General features: G+C 51.1%; 1 protein-coding gene across 2 annotated transcripts; it reads left to right on the forward strand.

Moving 5' to 3' along the window:
• Positions 1-3027: 3027 nt before the first annotated feature.
• MOB3C (MOB kinase activator 3C) lies at positions 3028-26371 on the forward strand. 2 transcript variants are annotated; one of them, XM_027683263.1, is made up of 6 exons: positions 3028-3142; positions 3731-3789; positions 4263-4418; positions 10796-11295; positions 20429-20631; positions 23752-26371. In XM_027683263.1, exons 4-6 carry the CDS (start codon positions 10878-10880, stop codon positions 23779-23781), a joined length of 651 nt encoding a protein of 216 aa, XP_027539064.1. In that variant the 5' UTR covers positions 3028-3142; positions 3731-3789; positions 4263-4418; positions 10796-10877; the 3' UTR covers positions 23782-26371. The 2 variants fall into 2 exon arrangements, with proteins under 2 accessions (XP_027539064.1, XP_027539065.1); XM_027683264.1 differs by having other exon boundaries at positions 4270-4418.
• Positions 26372-27485: the final 1114 nt, after the last annotated feature.

The following is a 27485-nucleotide window of genomic DNA, read 5'->3' on the forward strand; positions in this document are numbered from 1 at the left end:
ACCTCAGTGCTGGCTGTGGTCTGCCTCCAGCTGGAGGAGAGCCCAGGGCTAGGATGTGGCAGGAATTCCTGCTAGGAGTAGTGGAGCAAGTTTTGCAGCCAGAGGCTCTTTGTTATCAGCGTCTCAAACCCTTTGGTTTGCCCACCCACCCCCGTTGCCCTGGGGAGATGTACCCCCATGTCAGCAGGGAACCCAGAGCCTGTCCTGCTCTCCAAGGAGACACTCTGGCTTGGGGAAGGCAACAGTCACAGCAATCAAGGAAGTGCAGATTGAAGGATGATGTTCTTACCCTCACTTAAAATGCTGACTCCAGTGCTTTTCATCTGTGCCTGGCTTTTCCCCTGTGCCTTAGAAAACGGCAGGACTCCAGTGCCCTCTGATCTGCAGCTGAACAAGTTCTCACTCTCTATCTCTGAGTTTGTGCAGGACATGGTGGAGCAGGGATGGGAACTGACTGTTCCTGACACTGTGTAGCTGAGTTGAACTTTTCTGGGCACGTCTTTTGCCTCTCTGGGAATAACCAGAGCAAACCCCCTGCTCCCTTTGCTTTGTCTTGTGGTCTGCACAGGCATGCAGAGTCTTCAAACCCTGCCTGGGAACAGGCACCTCCCTGGCTGCTGATGGGGTGCTGTGCTGATGGGGTGTGTGCTGTGCTGGGCATCGTGTGGCCAGGGAGATCCCGAGCCAGTGCCAGGGCTGGTGGGGGGCTGGCAGGGGGCTCACTGCACCCCCCCCCCCCCCCAGCACTGCCATGTCCCAACATGTGAAGCTGCATTGCTGCCTTGGGCCTCTTCCTGTGACCACCCATGAGGTCCGATGGAGCCGTCCAGCGCTCCGGGCTTGCTTCCATCCCTGCTTCCTTCCCCCTGATAAATTCAGCCATGCACCTGCCTTCAGGAGTGGGACCAACTTCCCCCTCTTCCTTCCTCCGGGACAATCAAATGCCCTCTTCACAATAACACATCCCTCCTGCCCCAAACCTGCCCCTCGGACCTTTTCCTTTCTCCCAAGTGACTCCAGCCTCTCTCCCCACAGCTGGGCCCCCGGGTGGCTCTGGGACCGTGGGCTCTCTGCTCTGCGAGGTTTCCAAAACCTCAGGGGAGGGGGTCACTCCCTGAGCACGATGTGCTGCTCACCCCCATGGACTTGTGAGGCTGCAGCTGACGTAACTCCAGCCCTCCTGCTGTTCTCCTGGCCCCTCTCCTTTGGCTCCAGACCACTGAGGGTGGGAGGACCCCATCTTGCCTCTAAGTATTTTGGCTCCATCTCGCCTGGATGCAAATCCTGGCCATGAGCTGCCTTCGGGATATTTGTTATTTGGCCAAGCCCCCTCAGTTTTGGCTTTTTGCCCATTTTTTGCTGGGATTTCAGTTGAAAGCTTCCTCCTGACTTGGCATTGGCTGTTGGGAGTTACATCTGCTCTGCAGACCTCTGCCTCCTGCTCATGAGGTCTGAGGACATTTTGAGGTTTCCTGCATCCCTTGGGGAGGGGTGTGGACACTGGTGACTGCCAGGTCCCCGTGATGGAGGACAGCAACATTGCCCAGCCCTTGCTGGGACTTGGGGTGGCTGTGATGTGCAAGAAGGGAGTATCCAGCATTGGGGATGAAAAAGAGTTTGCCTGAACCTGCTGGAGGCAGGAATGGGGCTGGTTTGACAATGGCCAGGAAGAGTCTGCTGGGCTACTTGAGCCAGATCCTGATTTTAGGGGTGTTATTTCGACCTGAGACTATCTGCAATGACTGTGAGAGATTCACTCACGTGCAGGGCAAGGCTGAAGTGGAAAAGGCTCAGCCCACAGGTCCTGGGGTGGATGTACATAAAGAGCCGAGCTTTGGGGTTATGGCTGCTGTACTGAATTCGCTGGTAATGGTGGTGGTGGGAAGCAGCCTGACAGATGAATTTGACAGCTCGTGCTTCCCTCCTGCCCCAGGAGCTGAGCGAGCAGGGCACTTCGCCTCAAGGTTTTACCTTTTCTGCAGAAACGTGTGAGAAGCCTCAGCTATCTCAGGTTGTAGTGGACGCCAAGCACAGATGAATCCTGTATGTCCTTGGTGTGCCTTTCTGCCGTCACCTCGTTCAGGACCTGCCCTTCAGCCACATCCCAAATGAGTACAGGCAGGAAAGCAAGGGGCTTCTGGAGTGTGCAGCTTCAGCTGAAAGTGATCTGCTGGTGGCTGCTGCCCGATGACATAGCCCTTACAATGTCTTCTTTATTTCTAATAAGATGCTGCTGCAGGTGCCAAAGAGTTTCTATTGCACCTGCACCAAACCACCTGCACAGAGAGAGGGAGGAAAGGTGAGCAGATGCCTTGCAGGGCCTGGGCTGAGCCGAGCTCCCTTGTGGCTGTCTGGCCTGGGAGACTGCTGTGTCATTTCATTTTTAAAGACTTCCTCTGAACATTGTGCCTTAAGTGCAAACCCTGGCATCACCTGCAGCTGAGAAGCCCTGTTATGGGGAAAGGAGTCTGGATCCTGCAGAGATGCACCCCACAGGACACATGGGGTCAGGAGGTAAATCCACAGCTGAAGCTCTACAGGATGCCAGGCAGGGTTCAGAGAGGCAAACCCTCATCCTAAACCCTCCTGCTTCATACAAACCTGCCCAGCAGCCAGATCCTCCCACCATCTCAGGCTGCTGGGCTTGTGGTTTCCTTTCTCACACTTCTGCTCCTTACTCTGCCTTGCCCTGCGCCCCACTCCCCAGCCCACCCCATCACCTGCAAACGCTTGGCTGAACCTGAGTTTTACACACATTTAAGCAAAACCTAGAAACATTTCCCTCACTAGAACTGTCCCGGTGCCAAACAACTTGGGGACGTTCCAGCAAGGCCAGCATCTCATCTCACCGCGGCTGAGCCCGGCTCATCCCCTGGGAAGGACACATCACCACGCCAGGAAGGGGGCCGTGAATGTCCAGGGCTGTGCTCTGCCTCCCACCCCGCAGCAACACCCATAAGTGTTGCACCACCGGTGTTACACCCCCACCCAAAGCAGATCCCGGCCCTTGCCGGGCTCATCCCACGCTGGCTGGCCGCTCCTCTCGGCGCCGAGCGTGCTGGCGCAGGCTCGCCTTTGCTGAGCAGGATTTAAATACCGCAACGCGCTTTAGAACTCACCCCACCTCCGAGAGAGACAGAAAGTAAGTGCTGTGTGTGGAGAAAGTTTTTCTGTTTTTTTTTTCTCCGACTTTTCTATTTCGGACGGCATCCAGATCGACCTGGCATGGAAACCTCTGGCTGGTTTTTGTGTGTGTGCAGATGGGGAAGGATGAAGGGAGAGGAATTGGAAAGATTTGGTGGGGGGGGATACAACAGGATTTTATCTCCTTTCCCCCAGCGCGCTGCTCTCCCGTGAAAGCTGGGAGCCAGCCAGCGGCATGGGACTGCGCGCCAAACAGGATCTCAGCATCCAGGAATGGTGCGGGGGTGTGGGTGTGGGTCTGAGTGCCCACCCACGCGTGCGAGCCCACCGCGGCGGCTGGGGGGGCCGGCAGGCCGGCTGCCAAGCGGGTTATCCAGAGACAGCTGGAGCTGCCGGCAGGGTCAGGATGTGACATCACTGACCGGAGAAAAACCCTCGGTCCTCGCGTTTCTCTAAGGAAACCCCAGTGAGCGCCGGAGCGCGGCGGCTCTCCCTGCTGCGGCGATCCCCGAACCGCCGGCAGTCCCCAAAGTAGAGCCCGGCTTGGACTTTTTGTCTTTTTAATTTTTTTTTTCTTTTTCTCGAGTATGAGCAGAAAGTGCAGCGGAGGGATTTGAGACGGGAAACAGGAGTGCCGGCGATGAGGTGAGTCCTGGGGCTGGAAAAAGACAGCACTGCACCCCTGAGGATGCTCTTGAAGTGCTTTTAAGCACGGGATGGGCAAGACCTGGGTTGGCGTTAGCCGAGGAAGGAGCGATCCTTCTACCAGCTAGAGCATAGACGCCTGCAGGAAGGAGTCTTTTCCCCTTCCTCTGTTGTGTCCCAGCCCAGCAGCGAGTAAATACAAGGGAGCCTGTTTCGGGGATGCCGGGCAGGGATTCGTACCGATGGCTGGCGGTGTGCAGGGAAAGGGGGTCCCGCAGGGGAAGGGGGACGGGCAAGGGAAAGCAACACACGGTGTGGGCAGACACCCGATTCCCGAGTGGGACAGTCTCGGCAGCGACTTTGCCGGTGTCGGAGGGAAGGCGGAAAGTTGTGGGCGGGGGAACTGGCGGAGAGCAAGCAGCGGAGATGAGTTTTCAGCAGCTGGATTATCTCTTTTCGTCTTCTTCCCTGAGCTCGAAGGCCTGGAAATCCCAGTGTTTGGAATTACAACTCTGACAACGGAGTAATCACCCCTGGGACTGAACCAGAGCTGTTGGACACCACTGAGGTCATCAGACACCCAGCAAACCACTGGTAGCAGCAGCAAGATCTCAGCCCCCAGGAATGAGGTACCCCAAAAAAAACCCCAGCCCCACTGGGTATCATGCCTGAAATGAACTGGACATGCTGCCTCTAACCTGGGGAGATGGCGCTTTGCTTTTCTGCTTGGAGGTGTCTTGTGTGACTCAGGAAAAACTTTTGGTTGCCTCTGGGCTGTGGTCCTCAGGGAGCTGCTGCTTTGCTGGCGGTGTGGCAGGGAGGCAGGGCAAGGGGACAGAGCAGGGGGACAGCAGGGAGAGGTGGGGGGCAAGCCAGGGAGTGTGCAGTGCCATTCGTGGAAGCCATCTGGGTCTGTTTTGCACTGAGCTGGGGATTTCCGAGCACCATGTGATTTGGGGGAAGCACCAGCACAGCTTCCTGCTGGCAGCTGCCCCCAGGTGGGGTGCAGGGGGCTGAGTCCTGCTGCTCTGGAGGTGGGTGCTCGAGGATCCTCTCATGGGTCTCGGCAGCGCCAGGAGAGTTTGCAGAAGAAGGGTTTGGCAGCAGGGAGATGCTGCTGAGAGCCCAAGGCTCCTCTGAAGTTCCCCCAGCCTGCGTGCTAGGCCTTAATCCCCATCCCGGCATCTTGTCTTGGCTCGTTTCCTGGAATTTTCCATCGTTTGGGTTATATTTGGGATCGGCAGCCAATAACCCCATTTCTCACGGACAGCCCAGCTGGGGCTTGGCTCCAGCAGGAAGCATAGAGGGAGCAGGGCCAGCACCCCAGGACTGTGCTTCCCAGCATCTCCTTCTGCAGCCCACCTTCCTTATATGATTAAAAGGCTGGAAAGGCTGGAAAAGAGGGGATACACTCCCTTCTTGGAAGCACCATGCACCCACAGCCCCTGCCTGGGTTGGGGCTGGGGTGGTTGCAGTTCAAGGGTTGCTCATGGAAAGCAGCCTTGGTCTTTGGGGCATGAATCCACCAAGAAGCAGCCCTGGTTGCAAAGATGCTCTAGGACAGGCTGAAGACCAAACTGTATCTGGACTTCTCTGGGGCTTGAGGGAAAGCCCAGAGACAGGTTGGAAGGGAAGCCCAGAGACAGGGCTGCTGAGTCCGCAGCCAAGCAGTGAAGTTTCCCAGAGCAGTGAAAAGTTGATGTGTCCCGGGACCAGCTGGTTTCTGGGCAGACTGTCCATCTGGAGGCTGGCTGGCTCCGGACTCTGGCACATGGTGGCTGAGCTGATGCTGTCCTGTTCCTCCCCCTGGGATGGGGCTGGATGGGATTTTTATGCTGCTGTGGTGGGGAGAAGGGAATCCCCTAAAGCAGAGAAGCAGCAGACATCTGGGAGCCCTCCCAGGGAAGCCCAAGAGGGTTGTGCAGAGCTGGTGGTATTTAACCTACACTTTGCTGTAGGGTGCCTGGAGCTGGACGGATCTGCCTCTCCCTGCTCGGCCTCTTCCCAAAGCAGTGGGATCCAGAGTCTCCCTGTGATTGCCCGCAGTGCTGGACCCCTTGTTGTGCTCCCCAGCTGTCACACGAGGGTTGGCATGTGCTGCTAACACAGCTGCCTGTGGCTTCCAGGCTTGTGCAAGTGTGTAACTGTCTCGGGATGGATCCAGGGAGGATGCGCTGGGCACTGGAGCACTGGGAGGTGCTGGTGTGGAGCTTCCCTCTCTCCTTATCCTTCACGATCATTAGTGCTGTTCAGAGGCGCTTGCAAAGCACTTTTTCCCCCCCTGAAGCCTTTGTTTTGACAGCCCTTAATATAAAGGGAGCCTGGGGAGGGAGATCAGTTTTAAAATTGGGGAAACAGAGGCAGGGAGCATGGGACTGTCACCGTGACCACCATCCTGGAGTCTGGCAGTGTGTCTGACTGATCCTTCCTGCTGGGTTTCTGACTAAAGCTTATTTGGGGTCAAAAGTGGAGGTTTCCTTTGGTGACCTTGCCTCGCGCCCGCAGGACTGGGGGGAGGAAGGTCCCCTCCCTCTGCTCTGCCTGCTCTCCCCTTTTGGTTTGCCAGTTTCTAAACAGATCTTTCAGAGTTGTTTTTAATTTACAACAAAGCCTTTGCCTTGCCATGTCCCTCTTTGGTTTTCAAATGAGAAGGGAAAGAAGGAGAGAAAGAAAGAAGGAAAGAAAGAAAGACCTTAAATAAAAAAACAAAAACAACCCTCAAATCTGAAATTAACAGCTTAGTCTGACCCTGAACTTACATCGCTCCCATCCAGTTCATTTCCTTTCATCTCTAGACTTGCCAGCAGTCTAGGAAATCAGTTTCTCACGTGTCTCTGCCTGCTCCCTCCCCAGCAGTGTCTCTGCCGTGTCCTTGCAGAGCTTCATCCTATGCTCCTTTGGTTCTTGCTAAACCCCACTGAGTTTTGCTTCTGCTGCTGGTGGTGAAACCAGGGGCAGGACTGAAGCCACCAGCTTTCATGGCTAGGGATGGGATGGATTTTGTGGTCACTCAGCCGGGTTTGTAGCCAGCCCTCTGCAAAGCCAAGGCTATTTTGGGAGCACGGATGGGGGTGAGCACCATGTACTCTGTGGTGTGGATGTCCTGTGGGAACTGTCTGTCTCTTTCTACCCAGCAGCCTCTCTCATCCTCTTCCAACTGTCCTTTGTGGGGACGGAGGGTGATGGCAGGGAAGGTCTGCAGCTCCACAGCCACCTGCTTCGCTCCTTGTCCGCTCCCAGGAGTGGGATGAAATTTGATTTGGGGGTCTGCAGATGCTTCAGAAAGGGATGTGGGAGCCCCTGGGGTGCCAGTACCACCTCATGATGGGAACTGCGGCGCAGGGAAGGGGGGTTGCAGCCTTTGCCAAGGCTCCTCTAGGAAAAGCTTTGATTTTACATGTGGGAACTGAAGGCAGAGACCTGCAGGCTGCTGCTATGGCACTGTCCCAGGCCCTGCCAGGGCTGGCGGCGGGATCTGTACGGTCATGTCGTAGGAAGCTGCTGTCTGAGCTTGTTGAATGGCAGCTCATCCTTCAAAATTCCCAAATTAGGCAGTGCAAGCAGCGATTTGGACTTGGACGGGTCTCCTGCCCCACCCCAAGCCCCAGTGGACGACAGCCTGATTTCCAGGAACACGACAGCTCTGAACATCAGGCTCAGCTGAACTCCGCACACAGCTAAACCTTGGAAGATCTCCCACTTTCCATCTCTTTAAATGGATCTGCCCCAAGTGCTTGGGGGGTAATGGAAGATGGAAGAGCACCAACCACGTCAGATGCATAAAGGTGGACGCTGGGAAAATCTGGTCTTACTTTCGCTGCTGAGGCTCTTTTCCCATAGCTGGGATTTTGTGTCCTGGTCATGTCCACTGTTGCTCCCATCCTTCCCTGCACATCGATCTCTCTAAGCAGTGAAAGCTTTAGAGAGAGGTAGAGAACAAATCTGTCCTTTGGCTCAGTGCCTCTCTCTGCTTCTTCGGGTCATAAATCCCAGGATGTATTTTTGGCTTTGTGTTAAATATAATTTCTGGGGAACATTTTTCTCCATCAAAGACTGACAGGGTCTTTTAATGACTTGGTAATTTGGTGGTGGTGCTGACAAGGATCCTGAAAGCAAAACTGCTGCCTGTAGAGCAGAGAGGCTGTAGTGCTGTGCTGGCATCCCACGGGCTCAGGGACAGGTCTCAGAGTACTTGGGCAGCAACAGGTTTTGCTTTTCCATTCCCAGGAATCTCCAACAGATGTGTGGTAGGAAAACAGCTGGCAGATATTTATCAGGTTTGTCGTTCTCTTTTTTTTAACTGGTGTTTTATTCAGATGGTGCCGAATCACGAAGCACATTCCTGCCTGTCTGATGAATGAGAGCAGCATGCAGGATAACACAGAGATCCAGCTGTGGATGATGCAGGAATGCAGTTGTGGATGAGTTACAGGTCTGGCTTCAGGAGATGAGGTGTTTATTTCCCAGTTAGTGGCTCAATATTTGTGGAGGTCTGGCAGTGTGAGACACTAAAGGAGAACTGATTTCACTGCTGTTGGCCCCTGGGAGTGACACATTTAATGGGATGTCATCTGCCGGGGTGGCTGCTCACCACCCTGGAACAACCCAGTCTCTGCAGGGAAGAGCCTGCAAACAGCAATAGCTCCTGGAGCAGAGCAAATGGAGCTGAGGCCAGCAGAAATGGTGACATGGAGAAATGTCTTTTGGCACTACGTGCCTTGTTGAAATTCCAGGGAAACCTGGCTGCAGGGCCAGGCACTGCTCAGCCTCATCATGCCTACTTCCATATGGAGCCTGCTGGGTGCCTCATCCCGAGGGTATCCTGGCATTTCCTGCGTTACTGGATTAGGATCCCCATTGCAGTCATTATATATAAATATATATGTATGTATGTATACATGCATATTTTAGAAACTGTTACGCATTAGCAAACTCCCCAGAGGGCTTTTTTTAGAGGTGTTATCAACAGGATGTGCCTTGAATATGTGGAATCCAGGAAGCCCTGGAGAAGGGCTTTTCTTTAGTCTCACTGTGCCCAGAGTCCCCTGGCCTCCATTGGGATCCATCAGGGCTACAGTACCACAGAACCCTTCCCTTGGGACAGGGAGGAGCCATGACAGGATGCCAGCTCCCTCCATCGCTTGGCATTTTGGAGAGATCATGTTTTTTTTTTTGAAGTGGGGAACAAGCTCTTTGACATGGTTGGAGCCAGTTGCTTGGAGCAAGGGAAGAAAAAGCATCCAAGAAACATCCCCCAGTCATTACCCTTGGGCAACAAATGAGGACAACAGGGATGGAGCCAAAAAAATCCCACCCAGCCACCTGAGATAGGGAAGGTCTGCAGATACCCTGGTATTAAAGTCATACTGTATAACATTGTGTGATGGCTGTGACCCCCTCTGTGGGGCAGAAAGCACCTAAAACTTACATTTTCAGGTCTGGTTGTACCTGGGTACAGCATGGGGTTTGATGGTGGGGTTGGATGCCACTGTGCTGTGAGCTACGCAACAGTGGTAAAGCTCCAGCTCCAGCGTGTGGGAAAGGCTGTGGTTAGTGTTAGTTAGAATGGCACTTGTGCTGGGGTTCCCACCCACGCCAGGGCTTGCACCCAGCCAGGGTTTTCCCCTTGCTGCCACATGCTGGCTACAGTGCAGAAATCCCTGCCAGGCAGATCCTGCTGACATGTGGGATGATCGCTAGGTCCTGCTGGCTCCGAGTGATGACCCCAGGGGTGAGCGATGAGGGGAGCAGAGGGTTTCACTTCTCAGATGTTTAACTGCTCTCTGCTGGGTAAAATAGGATCTCCCTGGGGCTCAGGACTGAGTTTAGTGAACAGAGTTTATATAGCAAGCTTTTGACTAAAGTTGTCATTTTAAAGATGAATGTGCATCCAAAGTTTGCACCATTCCCTCCTGCTTGTGACTTTGGGTCAGTCACTTCCCTTTTCCATGAACCTTTTCTTTCCTTTTTCTTAACTGCTTCTCCATCTCCTCCCATCAGGGGGAGGCTGTTGGAGGACTTTCTCTTCCCTAAGCCTCAGCAAAGCATTTAGCACAGGGAGAACTTGTTCTCACATTACCACCGCTGGTGATGAGTGCAGGTAACGAAATGCGCGGGATTTCCACTGGAGCTTCAGGGAGGAAAAGAAAAATACCACAGCCCTCGTCTGTGCTGCTAATCTTGGGCAGGAAGGGGTGAGCTCAGCACTTTGCCGAGCCCTGACTTCCAGACCAGCCCTGACTTCCAGACCGAGTCACCCGGAGCATCAGCTCCAGGACTCTGAGGGCTGCCGTGTGCATTGTGTGCACGCCTGGAGGGGCGGCCGGATCCTGGCACGTTGTTCTGCTGCGCCGGGCTGCGCTTCCCTTCTTCGGATGTGGGTTTTGTTCTTTAGGACAAACACACGGGGCTGAAAAACAAAAGTAATCCCCCCCTTTTCCCATTCATCTCAGGACTGGGGCTGTGTGAACCAGCAGACAGCTGCGGTCGCAGCGCGGTCCCCGGGGCCTTGCTCGCCAGCCGCTGCGGCAGGGTCAGGGGTTATTAGCACTGAGAAATCCCTGGGAAAGAGATGCTTCCCCTTTGCCAGAAAGAGGAAAGGGCCACCAGGTTGGGACGACCTGAGCTGGTGAACTCTGCTGATGTCATGGCTCTTGCTTTATTGCAGCAGGTATTGGTAAAAGCCAGGAGGTGAGAGGCCGGCTGAAGCCTGGTGAGCTCCTGGGGTGCTCAGGAGGGAGGAAGGGCTCTGTCTGCCATCACTCCTTGCACGGGGCACATCTGGCAGTGCTCACGCTTTCCAGCGCCGGGAGCTGCTCTGTGAGGTGACAGCAGCTGCTCCGGGTCACCCTACTGGGTGTGGAGGGGCCAGAAGCTCACCCCAAATCTGTGTTCCCATGTGCTGCCAGAGCAGCAAGGCCAGCTGGTGTGAACTCATCCCTGCGAGTGTGCCCACACATGCTGCTGGCTTCATATGTGACCCAAATGTGCCTCTTTCTCCTTCCAGAAACCTCCACCCGTGAAGACCCCAGCCTTGGGTTTCATGTTACACTGAGCCTCTGCCCTCGCCCTGGCAGGCCCTGCCCACCATGGCTTTGTGTCTTAAGCAAGTCTTCAACAAAGACAAAACGTTTCGTCCCCGAAAGAAGTTCGAGCCTGGCACCCAACGCTTTGAGCTGTACAAGAAAGCCCAGGCCTCCCTCAAGTCCGGGCTGGACCTGAAAGCAGTGGTGCAGCTGCCTCCCGGCGAGAGCATCAATGACTGGATCGCTGTGCACGTGGTGGACTTCTTCAACCGCATCAACCTCATCTACGGCACCATGTCGGAGTACTGCACGGAGAGGAGCTGCCCCATCATGTCTGGGGGGCTCAAATACGAGTACAGGTGGCAGGACGATAGCAAATACAAGAAGCCGACCAAGCTGTCGGCTCCGCAGTACATGTGTATGCTGATGGACTGGATCGAGATGCTCATCAACAACGAGGACATCTTCCCCACCAGGATAGGTGAGTGTGCTCTGGTTCTTTGCAGGAAGGTGGGGTTTTAACTGGTGTGGGTTCCCAAGCCACTGGTGCACTTCAGGGTTGGTCTTGCTGGACTTTGCGATCCCAAGTATTGTGGCCTTTCCTGTTCCAGCTGTTACTCAGTGTCTGTCCCACACCATTTTGCCGCAAATTGAGCTCGGGGTTTCTCATCCTGATGCTAGGGGATGTGGAACACAATGTTCTCTTTTTCTGTGCTTGAACTTTTCCAAGTATTCTGTGCTTGTGAGAAATGAAGGCTGGTAGGTCATCAGCTTCCTTGCCTTTCCTCAAGGAGCTGAGCTGCAGGGCTGGGTCATCACGTCCCTGCAGCACGCTCTTCTCTCAGCTAACCAAATCAATTTTTTCTTGTTTTCCACATGGGTTCATGGTCCCAAGGTCTAGCCTTTGTCTGACCTTGCTGCTTCACTCCTCAGCCCTTTCCATCTCAGCCCTGATTATACCTCACATCTTGCTGTGTAGCTGAGGCATCACTTGAGCAGAGATATGCCTGTTCCCAGGACGATCTGGACTTTCCACTGCCAAGGCCCAGGGTGTACAATATACCCCTTCAAAAAGTTTGGCCTTGGGAGCTTGCAGCAGCTGCCAAAGGCAACACAGCTTACAAACTAACCCCCCTGCTGCTGATCTGCAATGCTCAGCACCTGCCAAGGCCGATATTAGCTGCTACCTAACTGCTTTTTTGTCATTTGGGGAGATGAGTTCCAGGGTTGGAGATGATGCCTTGGCTGGTGGGGCTTCCAGAGCCTCAGGTCATGCCTTGGAGTGGTTGTTTTACAGGTGGAACATGAGGCTACTTCAATGTAAAGAAGTATTTAAGGTGCTCGGGGGGGGAAAGGCAAGGCTTTGCAAGTCTGCTTGACCTTTTTTTGTTTTGCCAAGCAGCACAGCTGACAGAGCTGTGTGAAATCAGTGCAGTTTAGGACCAGGATTTTTGTTAATATGCTGGGAAACACTGAAGAAAAAGGTCTTTGTGGGATTACTGGCATTACTCACTGTTGTAGCCTCATTTGGCTGTGCTGTACATATAATTGTGTGTCCTTTTCAGGGAAGTCTCTGGCCCTTGGGGGCTGAGAGGGGTTGTGGGTCTCCGCAAGCAAGAGGGGAGGCAGTGCCTGCAGCTTGGTTGTGCCAAACTATTTTGGCCCTGGGATGGAGTGACCCACCAGGCCTCTGGTCTGACCTGGCTGCTCTGGCTTTGCCAGAGGGGTTAGGGTGGGATAACTCCTCTCCTAGGGGTTTCCTTCTCTCTCCATGAAGCCAAAACCTGCAGGCACTTGCTGCCTTCTTCCCCTTGCTGGTGGTCTGGGGCTGTCAGTGCTGGATCCTTGTGCTGGAGGACAGGCAGATAGGATGACTTTGGGGTGTGTGGGGGAATCAGCCCGTGGGATTCACCAGGGACATTCACTGTGCCATGGAGGCATCTCTCCCTCGCGGGCTCCGTGGTGTCCATGCATTCCGGAGGAGGCTGGAAGTGTGGCTGGCTGACAGTGTCGGTGCAGGATGCTCTGAGCCAGCAGCCCCAGCTCTGCTGGGGACAACAAAGTCCCCTTTAATTCTGGCTTGCTGCTGCCAAGGGGTGAGACAGCAGCCACAGGGAGCAGGCTAGGTCTTCCCCTTCCCAGTTTGTCCCCGAGGAAAAGAACTGCACACCATTAAAAGCAGAGGCACAGGTATGGATTTACTCTGTTTTCCCTTCAGCCAGAAAGGAGAGTGACCCGGTCCAGTTTCATGCCTTTCTAGTGGGATTTGGGATGGGATGCTGTTTGAAAGCTGCTCTGGGGAATGAGGGTTTACATGGAGTCTTAACACTGCAGAAAGCAGGCAGCCACAGGAGGGACATTGCAGCACCCTCTGCTCTCCCATGTCTCCCTCTGAGGTGCAAAAGCCCAATGCAGTCATTGCAAAACCCTGCTGGTTTGCACACCATTTCTGGCACTCCTCCCTCCAAGGTGTAACACATCCTCATGTGGGGTGGGATGGCTGGTGCCTCTGGTTTCCACTTCTTTTTTCATTTCAGTGTGGGGACAGTTCTGAGTCAGATCCAGGCTAGCTGCAGGTGATCATGGGGCAAATCCATTTTTTTCTCTTCTAGCGTTGTTCCTGGGGTCCCTCTTCCAAGCCCCTTAGTTGTGGGGACCCTTGTGTCCCCTGAGTGACTTCAGTCCTCTTGCTGGCACGTCCTTGTGGTTCTGGCCTCACAAATGCAAGAGAGAACTCAGGCTGAGGTCGCACTCTAAAGCATGGTTGGGGGGGCAGGGAGAGGAGGGAGCTGATGGTACTTTGTCATCAGTGTGTCCCCAATTAACTGCCTTTCACTGGCCTGCCTTGTGTGCTGGGTAATTGCTTGGCAGCTCTGGCATTTCAGAAGATGGAGGTGTTTGGCTGAAGGGAAATGTCACATCCGCCTGCTCCTGAGGGGCTGCTCCTCATTGTCACTCGGGATGATGGAGGAGGCTGGGCAGGGTGTGGGACTCAGGGACAGCGGCCAGAGTGACCAAATGTTGATGCTCAGCCTCTCTCCTAAAGAGCCAGAAAAAAGGGAAAAGATCCAGGACAAGGGAAGGCACTGAGAGGACACAGAGGAGATGTGAGCTGTTTTGAGGAGGGGAATGGAGTTTGATGTGGAGAAATTATAAATGTCATGCTTTGGAGTTGTGGTGAGAAATTAGCAGAAGAGATGGGATTTAGCATGAACGTTTGTTTCAGTCCTGCTTGTGCTGGAGAGATCCATGGGCACAGCTGACCACCATCTGAGCAGGCGTTTCCTGAGCTGAGAAAGCATCTCAGCTTTCCCTCCTGGCCCCTCTTTGCCATGTGCAATAAAGCTGTCCCAGCACAAAGATTTCCCTGGCTAGGGCCACCCGACCGCAGACAAAACAGACTTTTCTTTTTACTAAGTTTGTTTATTTTAGAAACAAAAGTGTTCCCCAGACTTGATAATGTTGCCTGAGGCTAACCTCAGCATCCTTCTGCATCCAAGAGCTACAAAGCCGGAAGCAGCACATGATTCAGCAGGGCTTGCTCACAGCTGTCCTGACAGTTACAGTATTTCATGGGTCAGAGGGGGGAAATCCTTCACCCCGGGGTGAGAGGCTCAGCTGGAAAGGAGCAGAGATGGTTCACTGGCTTGTGGGCTCACAGGCTCCTTTGGCATCATAGCGGAGACCTTGTCTGGGGTAAATAGTCACAGCTCCAGTGACCAGAGCAGAGCTGGGCACCACTGAAGCATCTGCTCCTTCAGCACAGTGTCAGAGGTGCGAGGGGAGCAGAGTGATCTGAGTGAAAAACACCTTTGGTTTAGCCAAGCTGTGTGACTCAGAGCTTGTGCCAGCTCTGCAGTGAGGCCAGAGGGACAGATGACATCCAAAAAGGCAGGAAGGGAGCCCAACACCAGCAGACAGCTTGTGACCTGGCAGACTTAACCAGCAGGACTGCAGCCCTCGGATGGCATCAGTAGAAAATCCCTATGGTGGGGATTATTAATGGGTCTGGGGGTGCTGCCAAGCCGCCTGCATACCACAGCAAGAGTTGGGGAGATACTGTGCCTTCCCCATCCCCAGGGAAATCCACCTGCAGGGCTCCATCCCACTCTGTAATCCTTTCTCTGGAGTGGAAATCTCTTTGTCAGCCAGTTAAGATGAGACAAATCCCTGCATGGAGTGAGCTATGCCAACCTGATGGCTATAAATCTACAGCAGCAGTAGCTTTTCCAGATGACCTGCATCAGTTTGTGTGTGCTAGTGCTTTGTTTCCACTCTTCCAACCAATGTGGCTGTCCTGAAAAATACATTTAAATGGAGAATAAGCATTGTTACCATTCAGGGAGAAGAATAAATGATTCTACAGGTGTACTTTTACCAGCTGGTAAAACTATATCAGCAGATTTATTCAGTGAGTGGCCTCATGAACAAATTACCACCTGGAAAATATCATCTCCTCCCTGTAATTGTTCTGCCCTGTGGTGCCTGGTTTTAGGGAGCTGCTGCTGGGCAGCAGCGTGATGGGGAGGAGGATTGGCTGGATGGGGTTTCCAGGGCCTGTGGCAGCTGGCTGTGTCTGCACCAGTCAGCCCAGCATGAGGCTGCTGGTTGCACAAGGCCAGGTGTCCTACATCAGCACCGTCGTGGCTGCTGAAACCCCTCTGTTCTTACATGAGTGCAGACGCAGGATTTGGACCAGACCCAGCGCCGGAAACACCCCGTGATCTCTGCCAGATTTGCCTGCGGCTCTACAGAGCACCAGTCACAGGAGATTTTGGAACAGTTCTTGGAAAGCTTTTCAAAACTCAAGCTCTGCCACTGAAGCATGGTCCCAAAACAATTATAAAAAAACCAGAGAAAACTTGGTGCGAAATTATCTGATACTTTCTCGCCATAACAACAGGAGAAAAATGTTCAGAACTCAGCTAATTATTGGTGTTATCTCTGCTGGCTATTTTTTACACAATTTGTCTTTTTTTTTTGTGCTATTTTCTTCTAAAATTAACACCACAGCAGCTTGCAGCTGCCATCATGCCATTAGTTTTAAATGGGGTTTTAAAGACTTATTTTTAGGAAAAATGAATCACCAAACACCACAGTGGCCAAAATGAAATTGAGAAATAACAACAATTCATCACGAAGTTCACTGAATTACTGCATTTGCAGAGGAAAAAAAAATACAATTGCCAAGAAGCAAAATAGCTTCCCAGTACTGATTCATCATGAAAAAATTAAATTGGCTGGAGAACAAGTGTTAGGAATGGGAGATGGCAGGAAAGATCCAAGAGGCATTGGCAGTCCCTTACCATAAGCACAGGCAACTTGTTACCTCTCATTTTCATTTCCTTTTACACGTGGTCCCACATGGTTTCCTTATGTTTTGAAGCAATCAGCACAGAGTGGGAAAAACAGATTTCTTGGAGCTTTAAATCATATCTTGGGATTTTCAAGCAAAACATCCAAGAAAAACTGAAGGTGCTAATTCATTTCAGGGCTGTGAGTCACACTGCTTGGAGTGAAATTGTACCTGCTGTACTTGCAGCTTTTGCCCTGGCTTGGAGCAGGGGTAAAGTTCTCCCTTTTCCTCTGCTGTGGGTGGCTGCTCTGCTCCACTCCTCCTGGGATTGGGCTGTTTCTGCCCTGGGACAGGAGTTGCTCCCAGCTGTCTGGTCTGTGTGCAGTGTCAGGGTAGCGCATGCTTGGGATCACGGGTGGAAGGGAAGAGCTGAACTTGTCTATAGATCTTTTTCCTGGCATTTGAGCAAGTTCACGTTGCATCCTGTGGTCCCCTCCTCATCACTCATAGAACCACAGAATCATTAAGGTTGGAAAAGACCTCTAGGATCATTGAGTCCAGCCATTAACCCAGCACTGTGATCACCATAAACCATATCCCTTATCCACATGCCTTTTGAACACTTCCAGGGGTGGTGATTCCACCACTTCCCTGGGCAGTCTATTCCAATGCCTGACAACCCTTTCAGTGAAGAAATTTTTCCTGATATCTAAACTAAACATCATGCAAGAGGAGTCAGAGGGTGGCCACCGCCTGCCAGACTGGGAAGTTGCTGCTGCTTTCTTTAAGGCTGCTGGATGGTGAGCAGCAATGAATTACATGTAAAGGTAGCTTTAATGCTTTTAAATCAGCAATGTTTGGTTTTGTGGTGTTCTGCTATCCCCCTGGGGCAGCTGAGACCAGCATCAATTGGATGAACGGGGATGGTGCTGCTGGGTTCCCGAAGGTGTGTAGGACTAGGGAGGGTGAAGCCAAGCTAAGCAGCATCACCCTGTGAGAGTGGTTTGACAAAACTTGGGACTCCATCCTGACTTTGCCCTGGCCTGCCATACTTCTGCTAACAGGACCTCTTAGCCATGCAGAGTCAGTCCCACCAGCCTCATCCCTCTGTCTCACCAATCTGCTACTCCCACTTTGTGCCGTGATGTGAATGACAATGAGCTGCTCATTTTGGAGCGAAACATCTGCAAGGGCAGGATGGGTGCGTGACCAGTGCTGAGATCCCTGTCCCAGGCCTTTCCCCTCGCTGGGCTGTGCTGGCTGCAGTGCATGCCTGGCTGCAGGGAGGAGGCACAGCCTGCCCTCGCTGTGTCCCCTCACGTGCTGGAGAGGATGTCACATGCGTCGTCTGCTGGACATCCGCTGCGCCAGCAGCTGTGACCCCGAGCGAGCCGTGTGTGTGCTGGATCTTTCTGCTGCTCTCCCCGGGTTGTTCACATGCAGCCTTTACTGGAGAGCCCTTTTCTTTCAGCTCTGGGCAAGGGGATGGGGAATTTCTCCAGCTCGTTGCCAGCATGGCCAGTGCCTGCTGGGGCTGCAGTGGGTTGCTTTCCAAGTCACTGGAGACCAGCAGTGAGGCACGGCCGCTGCTGGCAGAGGCAACTTGCTTATCAGATATCCGCCCTGCTTCCTTCCCGCAGGGAAGGGCTTTGATCAGCTGGCACAGAGCCCCGTGCCAGATGCAGGGTCCAGTCAAGCATCCATAGCCTGTTTTGAGGGTCCTGGCACAGGAGACATAGACGTGGCTGCAGCACGGGGAGAGGAAGCGGGACCCAGTGGCCCAGGGCTGTGCCTCCCTAGGCAGGTGTGTGAGAGGGGTTGTTGCAGGGAGAAGGAGTCAGAGCCAGACCTGAGTGACCCCTGGTCCCAAAGGACCGTTGTTGGCAGTGTCATGACATGGTAGGGTGAGGGGTGACCTGCAGAAGTCCATTAGTAACAGGCAGCCACCACTGCAGCCTGGCCATGTCTGGAGGGGATGGCCACACACTGACACCTGGTGATGGACACAAAGAAGGGCAGCCCAGCTTCACCTCCCGGGAGCTCCTGATGCTGCTGGTTCATGTGAATCACAGTGGGGGGTAGCCCATAAATGTCCTTGGAGGTCCTGGCAGCTTGATGGTATCTTTCCATACATCATTAGGTGTAGGAGCTCAGCAGCTCCCATAGTTGCTCACAGCCATGAGATTTGAATTAGATGACCTTTGAAGATCCCTTCCAACCCAAACTATGCTTTGATTCTATGATTTACGCTAAATCTCAGTTCCCTGATGGAAAAGCTGCTTTTGGAAAACCCAGAATGTATGTGGAGGTGTCCCCCCTCTAAGTCTCTCAGCTGCAGGCATGCCCATGAAGACTTGCTGGTGACTGATGTATAGGACAAGATGGTTCCTGGCTAACCTCAGGACCAAAGCCATGGAAAGCTACGTGTCACCATCTGCCAGCTCTGGAGGTGGCTCATATGACAGCAGTGTCTGAACCATGGCCCTATCAGCCCTGGCAGCCTGAGATCCTTTGACCCACTGTCCACTCTCTGATCTTATTTCCTTCTCAGCTCAGGACTGGGTTGTTCAGAACAGTGTGTATTCCCCAGCCAGGGCCCAGCAATGTGTGTTCATCAGAAATTATTTGCTGTAACAAACTTTTCTTTATTAAAAAAAAAAAAAGTGTTTCTTGACCAGTTCTTCAAATCTGGTCTGCAGGGGCCACCCTAATGGCATATCTGAGTCTCCAGCTGGGTGATTACAGCTTTTATTTGCTCAGCAAATTCTCACTCAGTGCAAAAAGCTCAAATGAAACCATTGATAAAGCACCGTGTCTGTCCTGGCTGCAGGGGAACCAGGAGATCTCTCTCTGATCCCTGCCTGTATCAGTCTGGCAGGAAAGGAGAGCTCTGCAGCCAAGGGTGCAGGGCAGAAGCAAGTGTCCAGTACCATCTCTAAGGTGTTGGCATGGGCACAGCCTGGTTGTGTTTTGCCAGCTGTGAACACCTTTCCCGGAAAGTCCTAATGGGATCTGTTAGAGCTGTGTTTGCCACCTACGGAGGAGAAGGGCACAGCACTGCTGCTGGGAAACAAAACTGCCAGGAGCCTTTGGGAAAAAGTGTTTTAATTGCCTTGCAAGGCTGATGAGAAAGATTCAAAGATAAAATTACCCTTTTTAATTTTTTAGCTGGGAGATTTGCTGATGCGTCTCCCGGCGCAAAATTTGTGAGCTGGCCATGGTTGAGCAGAGGTTGTTTGAAAAGATTTTTCAGAGGTTATGTGCTGCATTAATGAGAAGCTAAGGGAGGAGGCTGGTACAACCGTGGGAAGGAGGTTTTTATTTTGTTCTTTGCATATTTGCATTGAATTGCTCTGGGGAGAGGAAGAAGCTTCAGGAAAACAAATTCCAGTTGTTTCATTTTCGTCCTCACAAAAAAAAGGAGAATGTTTAGGGTTTCAAAGCCACGTATCCTTTAGAGATTTACCACACAGTTACTGGCACTGATAGTATCACAGCCCTGAGATTTTCACTGTGATGGCAGTGATATAAATGACAGGGATATAAATGTCCCACAATGTGTCCTTGTGTGGAACAAAGCTAAAAGTATAGAGCAATGCATGGTGGGTCCCATTCTTGACCATCCTGGGAGGTCATCTCAGGAGGGAGCATCATCCAGGTGCAGTGAAATCACAACCCAAACATCATTAAGATGGGTGGTTTTCTTCCTGATTTAATGAGACATTTTATTGAAACAAGGATCAGGAAAAAAGGTAGAAACCCCACCCGTTTCTGTTGATGCATCAGAAGTGATGTTTGAGGGTGTGGGGAGGAAGAAAGAGTGTGAAACATGCTTTTGGTTCAGAGGAACAGGGAAGGTATCTTTTCTTCTGGGAGGTGGTTTGGCTTTGTTCATGGACAAAGTAGAGACCAACGACAGCCCTTCCCTCCAGGAAAGAAACCCCAACTTATCCTGTACCTGCACAGGCTTGTAGGGGAAAGGCAGGGAGAGAGGGCAGGATCTGCTGCCAGATTGCTCTGGATTGAGCCAGATGTGAAAATCTGTGGCCTCTTCCAAAGGGTAATAAAACTTTCTCTCCTAGGGCAGCTCCCCAAATCCTCAGCCCATGCCTGTCTGAAATGGCTTGTTGGGCAATGAGGGAATATGTGGGAAAAGTCAGATGGAACATTGCCCCAGTGTAGCTGTCACTCTTGACATTAGCCAAGGGAGTCCTTCCTTGTCATCCATGACTGCCTGTCAAATGTGACAGTGACATTTAAATGCTAACTGTTTTCTTGGAAATTGTCAAATGGCTTCCAATTTGCTTCTGCTTTGCAGGTGTTCCCTTCCCCAAGCAGTTCCAGCAAGTTTGCACCAAGATCCTCACCCGCCTCTTCCGTGTCTTTGTCCATGTCTATATCCACCACTTTGACAGCATCATCAACATGGGTGCTGAGGCTCATGTCAACACCTGCTACAAGCACTTTTACTACTTCATCAGAGAGTTCAGCCTCATTGACCACCGGGAGCTGGAGCCTTTGGTAAGGATGCCCCAGGGATGGGGAGGTGGAGGGTGAGAGTGGCATGGGCTGAACACAGCACTGGTGGGTTCAGGTGGGGGCAGGACTCTGAGCAGTGCAATCACCCTCTCCGGACTCTTTCAGCCACCCTACCTCAGAAACACAGTCGTGTTTTCTGTCCTGTAACCATCAGCCTTAGTGCTCTAAGAGAGAACTTCTCAGCAACACCAAGGAAACCCTTTGCCCTTGAAAAACCCTCCTTAAACTTTGCTTCTGCTGTGGTATCTATGAGTTGCTCTTCAGTACCCTCAGGGCCACCCCAGTGTAGTGTCCCTCCATACTGAATTGGCAGCTCTGATGCAATTTGCACATCAAAGTATTTCCAGCCAGTTGTGTCCACATGGCTTTCAGGGGTCAGGTTTGAGCCAAAGCCTCCTTTCCAGTCTTGAGTTTTCCTTTTAGCAGACCAAGGTGCCTGCCTGAGATCCCAGCGTGAATTACAGTGAGGCTGCAGGGAAGGCAAGCCCCAGTAGGACACGCAGCTTCAGACAACAGCTATCAAGGCCAAACTTGAGAGGCCTCACTGAAGCTGCCAGTTTCCCTGCAGCTCCCCTTGGGAAGCAATTAGCCAGCAGAGTGACAGTCCTTGAAAACAGCAGGACTGGTGGGAAGCAGAGACCAGACAGCCTGGGCACATAAACTAGAAAAAGCACATAGTTTTGTAAGACATACAGGTGTGTCACAGGCAAGGTTGAGTGTAGTGTGACCTAGAGAGGACGTGTTGCAGTGGTGAGAAGAATTATTAGGAAACCCTGTAGTTATCATGGTGTGATAAGGGCTGGGCTGCAGAAAAGGCTGTACCCAGCAGCAGAGAGTCAGGGAAGACCAAGGGGGTCTAATCCCAGAAAGAGCTAAGAAACGTCGTAGGATGAGCTGCCTGTTTGGGATCTGGACGTGGGGGAGATGCCCCTACCCCTAAATGCCAAGCACTTTACTCCTCTGCATTCATTTGTCCCAGTCAATTGGCTGCCTGTCTGCTCTGATCATGATTTTGGGGGATGGAGAGATGATAATCTAATCAGGGGAAACGTGAATGACAACAGTATCTGCTTTAATTATTTTGTAGAATTTTATTGTGACATTTATTACACAATGGCCTTCAGCTCCAGAAAATGGCAGCTCAGCATCAGTCTGTCCTCTGTTCCTCACCAGTGCTCCTCATGACAAAGTTCTCCAGCACTGATAAACATCCCATAATTGTGTCATCCCCTTGGACTGATGCTTGCTAATGTAAATAATTAGCACCTAATAGCCAAAGCAGAGGCTGACATTGCTAAATAGGCTTTCAATGCCAGCGACTCACACCCAACATGAGATGACTGATGTGTCTGGATGAATCTAAGATGAACAGATTTTTTCCCCCATGATGCAACTAGGGTTAAACTACAAGAAAATGAGACACATTTACCTCTGGTCTATCTTTGTCTTATTGCCTGGCATTCAAGCCTCAAGCAGACCCAACCACAGGATTGGGAGGAAGGACCAGGGAGGAGGAAGGACCTCCTTCCCTCAGGCATTGAGTTGCTGTAGGTGTGTGTGTGAGAGTGTCCTGCAACCAGACTGCCTCACAAGTCCAGACAACTGTCCTAACCTTGCATTTCCATGGCTGGAGTTAGTCCCCATGAAACCATGACAGAGGAGACTCCTGCCTGCAGAGGTGCCTGTTCCCTGCATGTGATTATGGAAGGCCTCCAGGCATGTGGGGAGAGCACATCTGGAGCATGACAGCAGGTCTGAGTCCTGTATTATGGTTGGAGCATTGCTGACATGGAATTCTACTGAGGAAATCTACTGACATGGAAATCTACAATCTGCAGATTTAGGAGTAAGAAAAAAAAAAAGACAAACCAGTACATCCTTAGCCAGAAAATTCACTGTTAGGCCAAAATAGCTTGGAAAAATTACAGGGGTGAAGGAGTTCTCGGTTTCTAAGCCTTCCTCTGGCTGAATCTCCCCTTCCTGCTTCAATTTCCCTTTTGTCAAGCTTCTTTGGGATGTGATTTCTTAGCAAATCTTGGGAACTGAGAAGGAGATCTTTTTTACAGTCAGAACTAGTGAAAGGCTAGTAAAGAAAGTGATTCACTCTCTTTAACAAATCAGTAGACATGGGGGCAGAGAGAAGCCGTGCACTTGCCTCCCTGACAAGGGCAGGACATGGTGCTGGGCTGCAGCACTGGCAGGGGTCCAGCTGGTTACACACTAAGGCAGAGCTGTGGGGTCATCCTACTTTCCTTGTTCTTCTTTTTTCAGAGTTGCATTCCTCCTTCTCTGCAGACCAGTCCTACTTCAGATCTATTTTGGGAGTACATTTTCGTGTGCAAACCTTCCTCTGGGGTGCATGAGGGGATCTGTGTGCACATGCAAATTCACAAACCATGAATCTGATGAGCCAGAATCACACTTTCCTTGCTGCAGCAATGTATGTGATTTAGAAACTATTAGTTGAGCTCCTTAAGGCAAGGACAAATACCATCTTCCACCAGCTGAAAGCTGGACACCTTCCTAATGCAGCTGGCATGATGCCATTCTGGCTGAAGAAAACAGTCTCTTAGCCTAAACAGAGCTTGGTCTGGCTGGAGGTTTCCTGTGGCCTCTGTTATTAGCACTCATTTGCATTGCAGTGTGACTGTGGGATCCCTTGCCAAAACCACAGGTCCTCTGGGTGAGCTATGGTCAGCTCCCAGAGCAAGAACTGGGAGCAGCTCCATGTCCTGCCTCCCTGGGCAGCTGCAAAGAGAGGCTCTGAGCGGCATCGCCTTGTCTGGCTGCTCCACGGCTGAGCAGGACCTGCACTTTTCAATGTCTCAGCCAAAGCTCTTTCCTTGGACTGCTCTCAAAGCTAGAGCACAGCCAAAATAACCTTGTGGCACAGACACCAAGGAGGATGCCAGGATGGAGCTGCTGAGGCAGAGCAGTTCCCAGGAGGGCTGGCATGGGAAAGAGAGAAACGCTCCCCGAGACTCCCACAGTTGCTTCCTTGGGTTGGTTTTGGACACCTACCAAACTGCCTGACACGTCACGCTGCTCAAACCTGTCTTTTGCACTTACTGTTTCTTTTCTTTCTCTCCCCCTTCAATGCAGAAAGAAATGACAGAACGAATTTGCCACTGAAGAGTTCTGGCAGGTGAACTCGGCTGGCTCATTCCGAGTCCAACGGGACAAGACACCCTGTGGTGGGAGACCCACTCCCAAGGACTTGCTCTGGGCATTCCAAATCAATGAACTATGAACACTGCAGAAGAGCCTCTTCAGGCCAGGGCCAAATCCTAAGTTTTCCAAGAACCTCTGGACAGGCTTTTCCTTTAACAGATCCCAGTCTCTGTTGTATGGTTCCTGGTTCAGAAAGCCACTGACTTACTGGAGGAGGAGGCACGTTTGGTTCACTTTTGCACACTCTGGTTTCTAAGACTCAATCCCATGTCCAATATCAAACTTTCAGCGACGTTTCCTCTTGTTTTGTCCTCAGCTACATTGATCACCAAATATTAAAGTAGCAACTCCTGCCCTGTGAGCAGGTGTGACCTTGGCTACCACGTAATGCCTGTTACCTTTTCCACATGCAGTGGGTTTGTGATGACACCTGAGATCAGCCCTGCAGAGCTGGTGACATTTCATCCCAGCTGCCTTCACGTGGTTAGTTGTTGATGTACTGTTTTTAACCATGAGCTGTGAATGTCTCTCCTTCTGCCCTAATTCATGCTTTACCATTTTTCCTTTCAAGGGATTTTTCATATTTGGAAGAGGGGTCTTCATGATGCTCTAGGATGCATCCAACATTGCTTGGACTAATGGCAGGGTAGCCCCATGACCGAGGAGGTGAACTAGGCCACTTTTCAGTGTGATCAGCACAGTCTACATGAGAAAATCTCAGAAAATGGTGGAAAGAAACTGTTGCCAGAAAACAACATTTTCAACATGTCAGCATTTCCTGATATGTTGTCTTGGCTCAAGATCAGCAGATGCTGGCTGTCGAAATTGTTGCTTTTCCATTATCCAACCTTACAGCAGGTGGAGAAGGACTTTAAGAGACATCTCATCTACTCTGTTCTTGAGGCCCCCTTACAAACCAGTATTATCCTGTGATTCTTAAACCTTTTTGACCTTCTGAAAGCATACCATTGCTACCTGGTCTGTGCCATCACTGCCCTGAAAAGTATGTGTCAAAATTTCTTCCCCTTCTGATTGCAGTACCTGATAACTAATTTTGTGTTCCCTGTGCCATTTCTCTTTTGACAAAAGTATTTTTATTTTTCTTTTTTACTGTTTTGGAGGAGTTAAAATCAATTTGTCTGAGCCACAGAATTGTTACATTTGTGTTTCCTGCTCTTTTTTTGGGAAAGTTTTGTATCCAAAATACACAGATGATATTTATAACCTGGGGCTTGCCCATTTTTGGGGTAGGGAGGGGGTATGGCTAGAAAATGTAAATATTTAGGCCAACATTACAGTGCACAAGTGAATTTTTAGTGCTCAAACCACTTACTTTTTTGTGAAAATCTATTTTTTTTAAATCTTGTGTACCAGAGGTATATTTTTACATAGAAATAAAACAGATCAAAATGGACATGAAACCACCTGATACACCATTCCAATATTTTCTGTGTAAAATAATCAAAGTCCAAACATATTTGTTCTGTTACTAATTAAAGAAACATTAATAAGCCTGGCATATCTCATTCTTCTCTGATTCATCTGTAGTAAGACAGGCATCATGAAAAAGCACCCAGGATAACCTGAAGAGTGGTTTTCCCCTGAGAGCTGCAGCACTGATGGATCTCAATGCCATGCTCAATTTACAACTCAGGAAGCAGCTTGGCAGAGGTCAGTGTTGCTGGTCAGCATCCTCCCCTTGCAGACTTTTCACCAGAATCCCACCTTGAAGGTATTTTTCCAGGGATACATGGTGGTGAGCTTTACTCACTACTTTTGGCAAAGGTGTGTGGGTCCTGGGATCCGTGTTCCTGCCTCTTCATATAAATCACAACCATGGGCACAAATTGCTTGTGGAGCAGAGGCAAGAGACAACAACTGCTCTGTCAGGAAGTTCTGCCTTCCTGAGGAGTGAGGCCTGGCTGTTCTCAAAGCACAGCACCCTCTGGGAGCTGGTAAGGTTGGGAATTATGGAGAAGCTGCCTCGGCAGTGGGGTCTGAGGGATGAACTGATAGCAGCCTACAGCTACTTCAAGGTGAGGTACAAAGATGATAAAGTCAATCTCTTTTCAACAGTGGAAGATGGTGAGACAGTGAGCAACAGCCACAGTTTGTAGCTTGGGAGATTCAAATTGGACAATGGAAAACAAAATCCACAGGAATAGTGCTGTCAGTGAACAGATACCCAGAGAGAAAGCGTTAACCTTCCTTGGTTAAACAAGACTTGGTGTAAATAATTTCCATAAATAAATAAAGCACAGAAGCCTGATTTAATTTTTGTCCTCCACTTGTCCTGCAGCAATGAATTCCACCAGGTAATTATGCACTATGCCTTATGGAAGGGGAGTGTACTTTTAACCCATGCCTGAGTATTTCAGCCCTGCTGCTTTGTGAGCGTTTCCTATTTACCTCCTCCACAACATGGAGATCCTATAGATTCCTCATGGAAGAGAAAACACTATTTTTGAAAGATCACCTCACAGGCTCATCTCAAGTACCAATTTAAAAAGAATTTCAAAGGTCTTTTTTTTTCGTTTTCTTTTTCATCCCCCCGCCCATTTTCTTTTTAACCTGATTTACCCAAGGAAATAAAGCTCATGATTGTGCTGTGACAACTGTATCTTTAGTATTTCTGGAAGCAGTTTAGAAAAGGGAGACAGGGGGAACATTCACTGCCAGAGAGGTCTTTCTGTCTCTCTCCAAGACACTGAGCAATTCCCCAGGTCCTCATCCGAGTGCCTCCCAGCCTGGAGAGTTTAATGCTTGAGCACAGCAGAGATGTTTATGAAGCAGAAAGTGCTGAGAGAAGTATCTGAGTCAAACTTCTTCTTTCAGGAGGCTGAAGTGTGCCTGTGAGGCTCCAACATCCCCAGAGCTTCAACAAACATCCCTGAGCAATTTGAAAGCAGGCAGGAACACTGAGATGCATTAAATATGCACATATCACTTGTTAGCCCCAGCTCCTCAAATGATTCATCTGTTCAGCTGGCTGCCAGGTGCCTGGGACTCATCTGTCTCTATGCAAAATTCCTTGGCTCTTCTGATGAAAGGGAGATGTGCTACTGCCAGGATTTTGTTTTTCTTCTCTGCAGCCACCCATTTCCTTTGGGACTGAACAAAAGGCTGTGGTGCTGGTCACCGGGTCAGATAGAGGCTGGCATGGGACAGACACTGTGCTATGCAATATCTGCAGACGTTGGGAGAATTTAGGAATAGCTTTGGATGGGAGAAAAAGGGCTTTGTGGAACAAAGCACCACAGTGAAGGAAAAATGAGAGGAGTTGGGCTCACCCAGCAAGCACATTGCCTTTGGCCAGGCATGGGCAGGGCTCAGGGCTGACCTACCCTGCCAGGAGACCCACTGGCAACCCAGTGGGGTTGGGCCATGGGGTGGTGATGGGGGTTTGCTGGTCTGAGTGGTGGCTCCTGGGTTTAAACTTGTCCATGCTAAGGCTGGATAGCCCTGGGTGAATGCTCACGATAACCATGACATGATCTGGTCTGAGACAGAACTTCTGTCTTGGTAAAAGCTTGTAAAATGTAAGAGAAGACTTCAGAAGAGAGAAAAAGGAGACAATTAGAAGCTGTTGTTTCCAAGGGGCCAAAATCTGTACATGCTGGAAGATGACCATGAATCCACTCAGGATCAGAAAGGAATGAGATGAG

This window comes from Neopelma chrysocephalum, unplaced genomic scaffold, assembly GCF_003984885.1.
Source record: "Neopelma chrysocephalum unplaced genomic scaffold, ASM398488v2 Primary Assembly neopelma1_64, whole genome shotgun sequence".
In the NCBI taxonomy this organism is placed as follows: domain Eukaryota; kingdom Metazoa; phylum Chordata; class Aves; order Passeriformes; family Pipridae; genus Neopelma; species Neopelma chrysocephalum.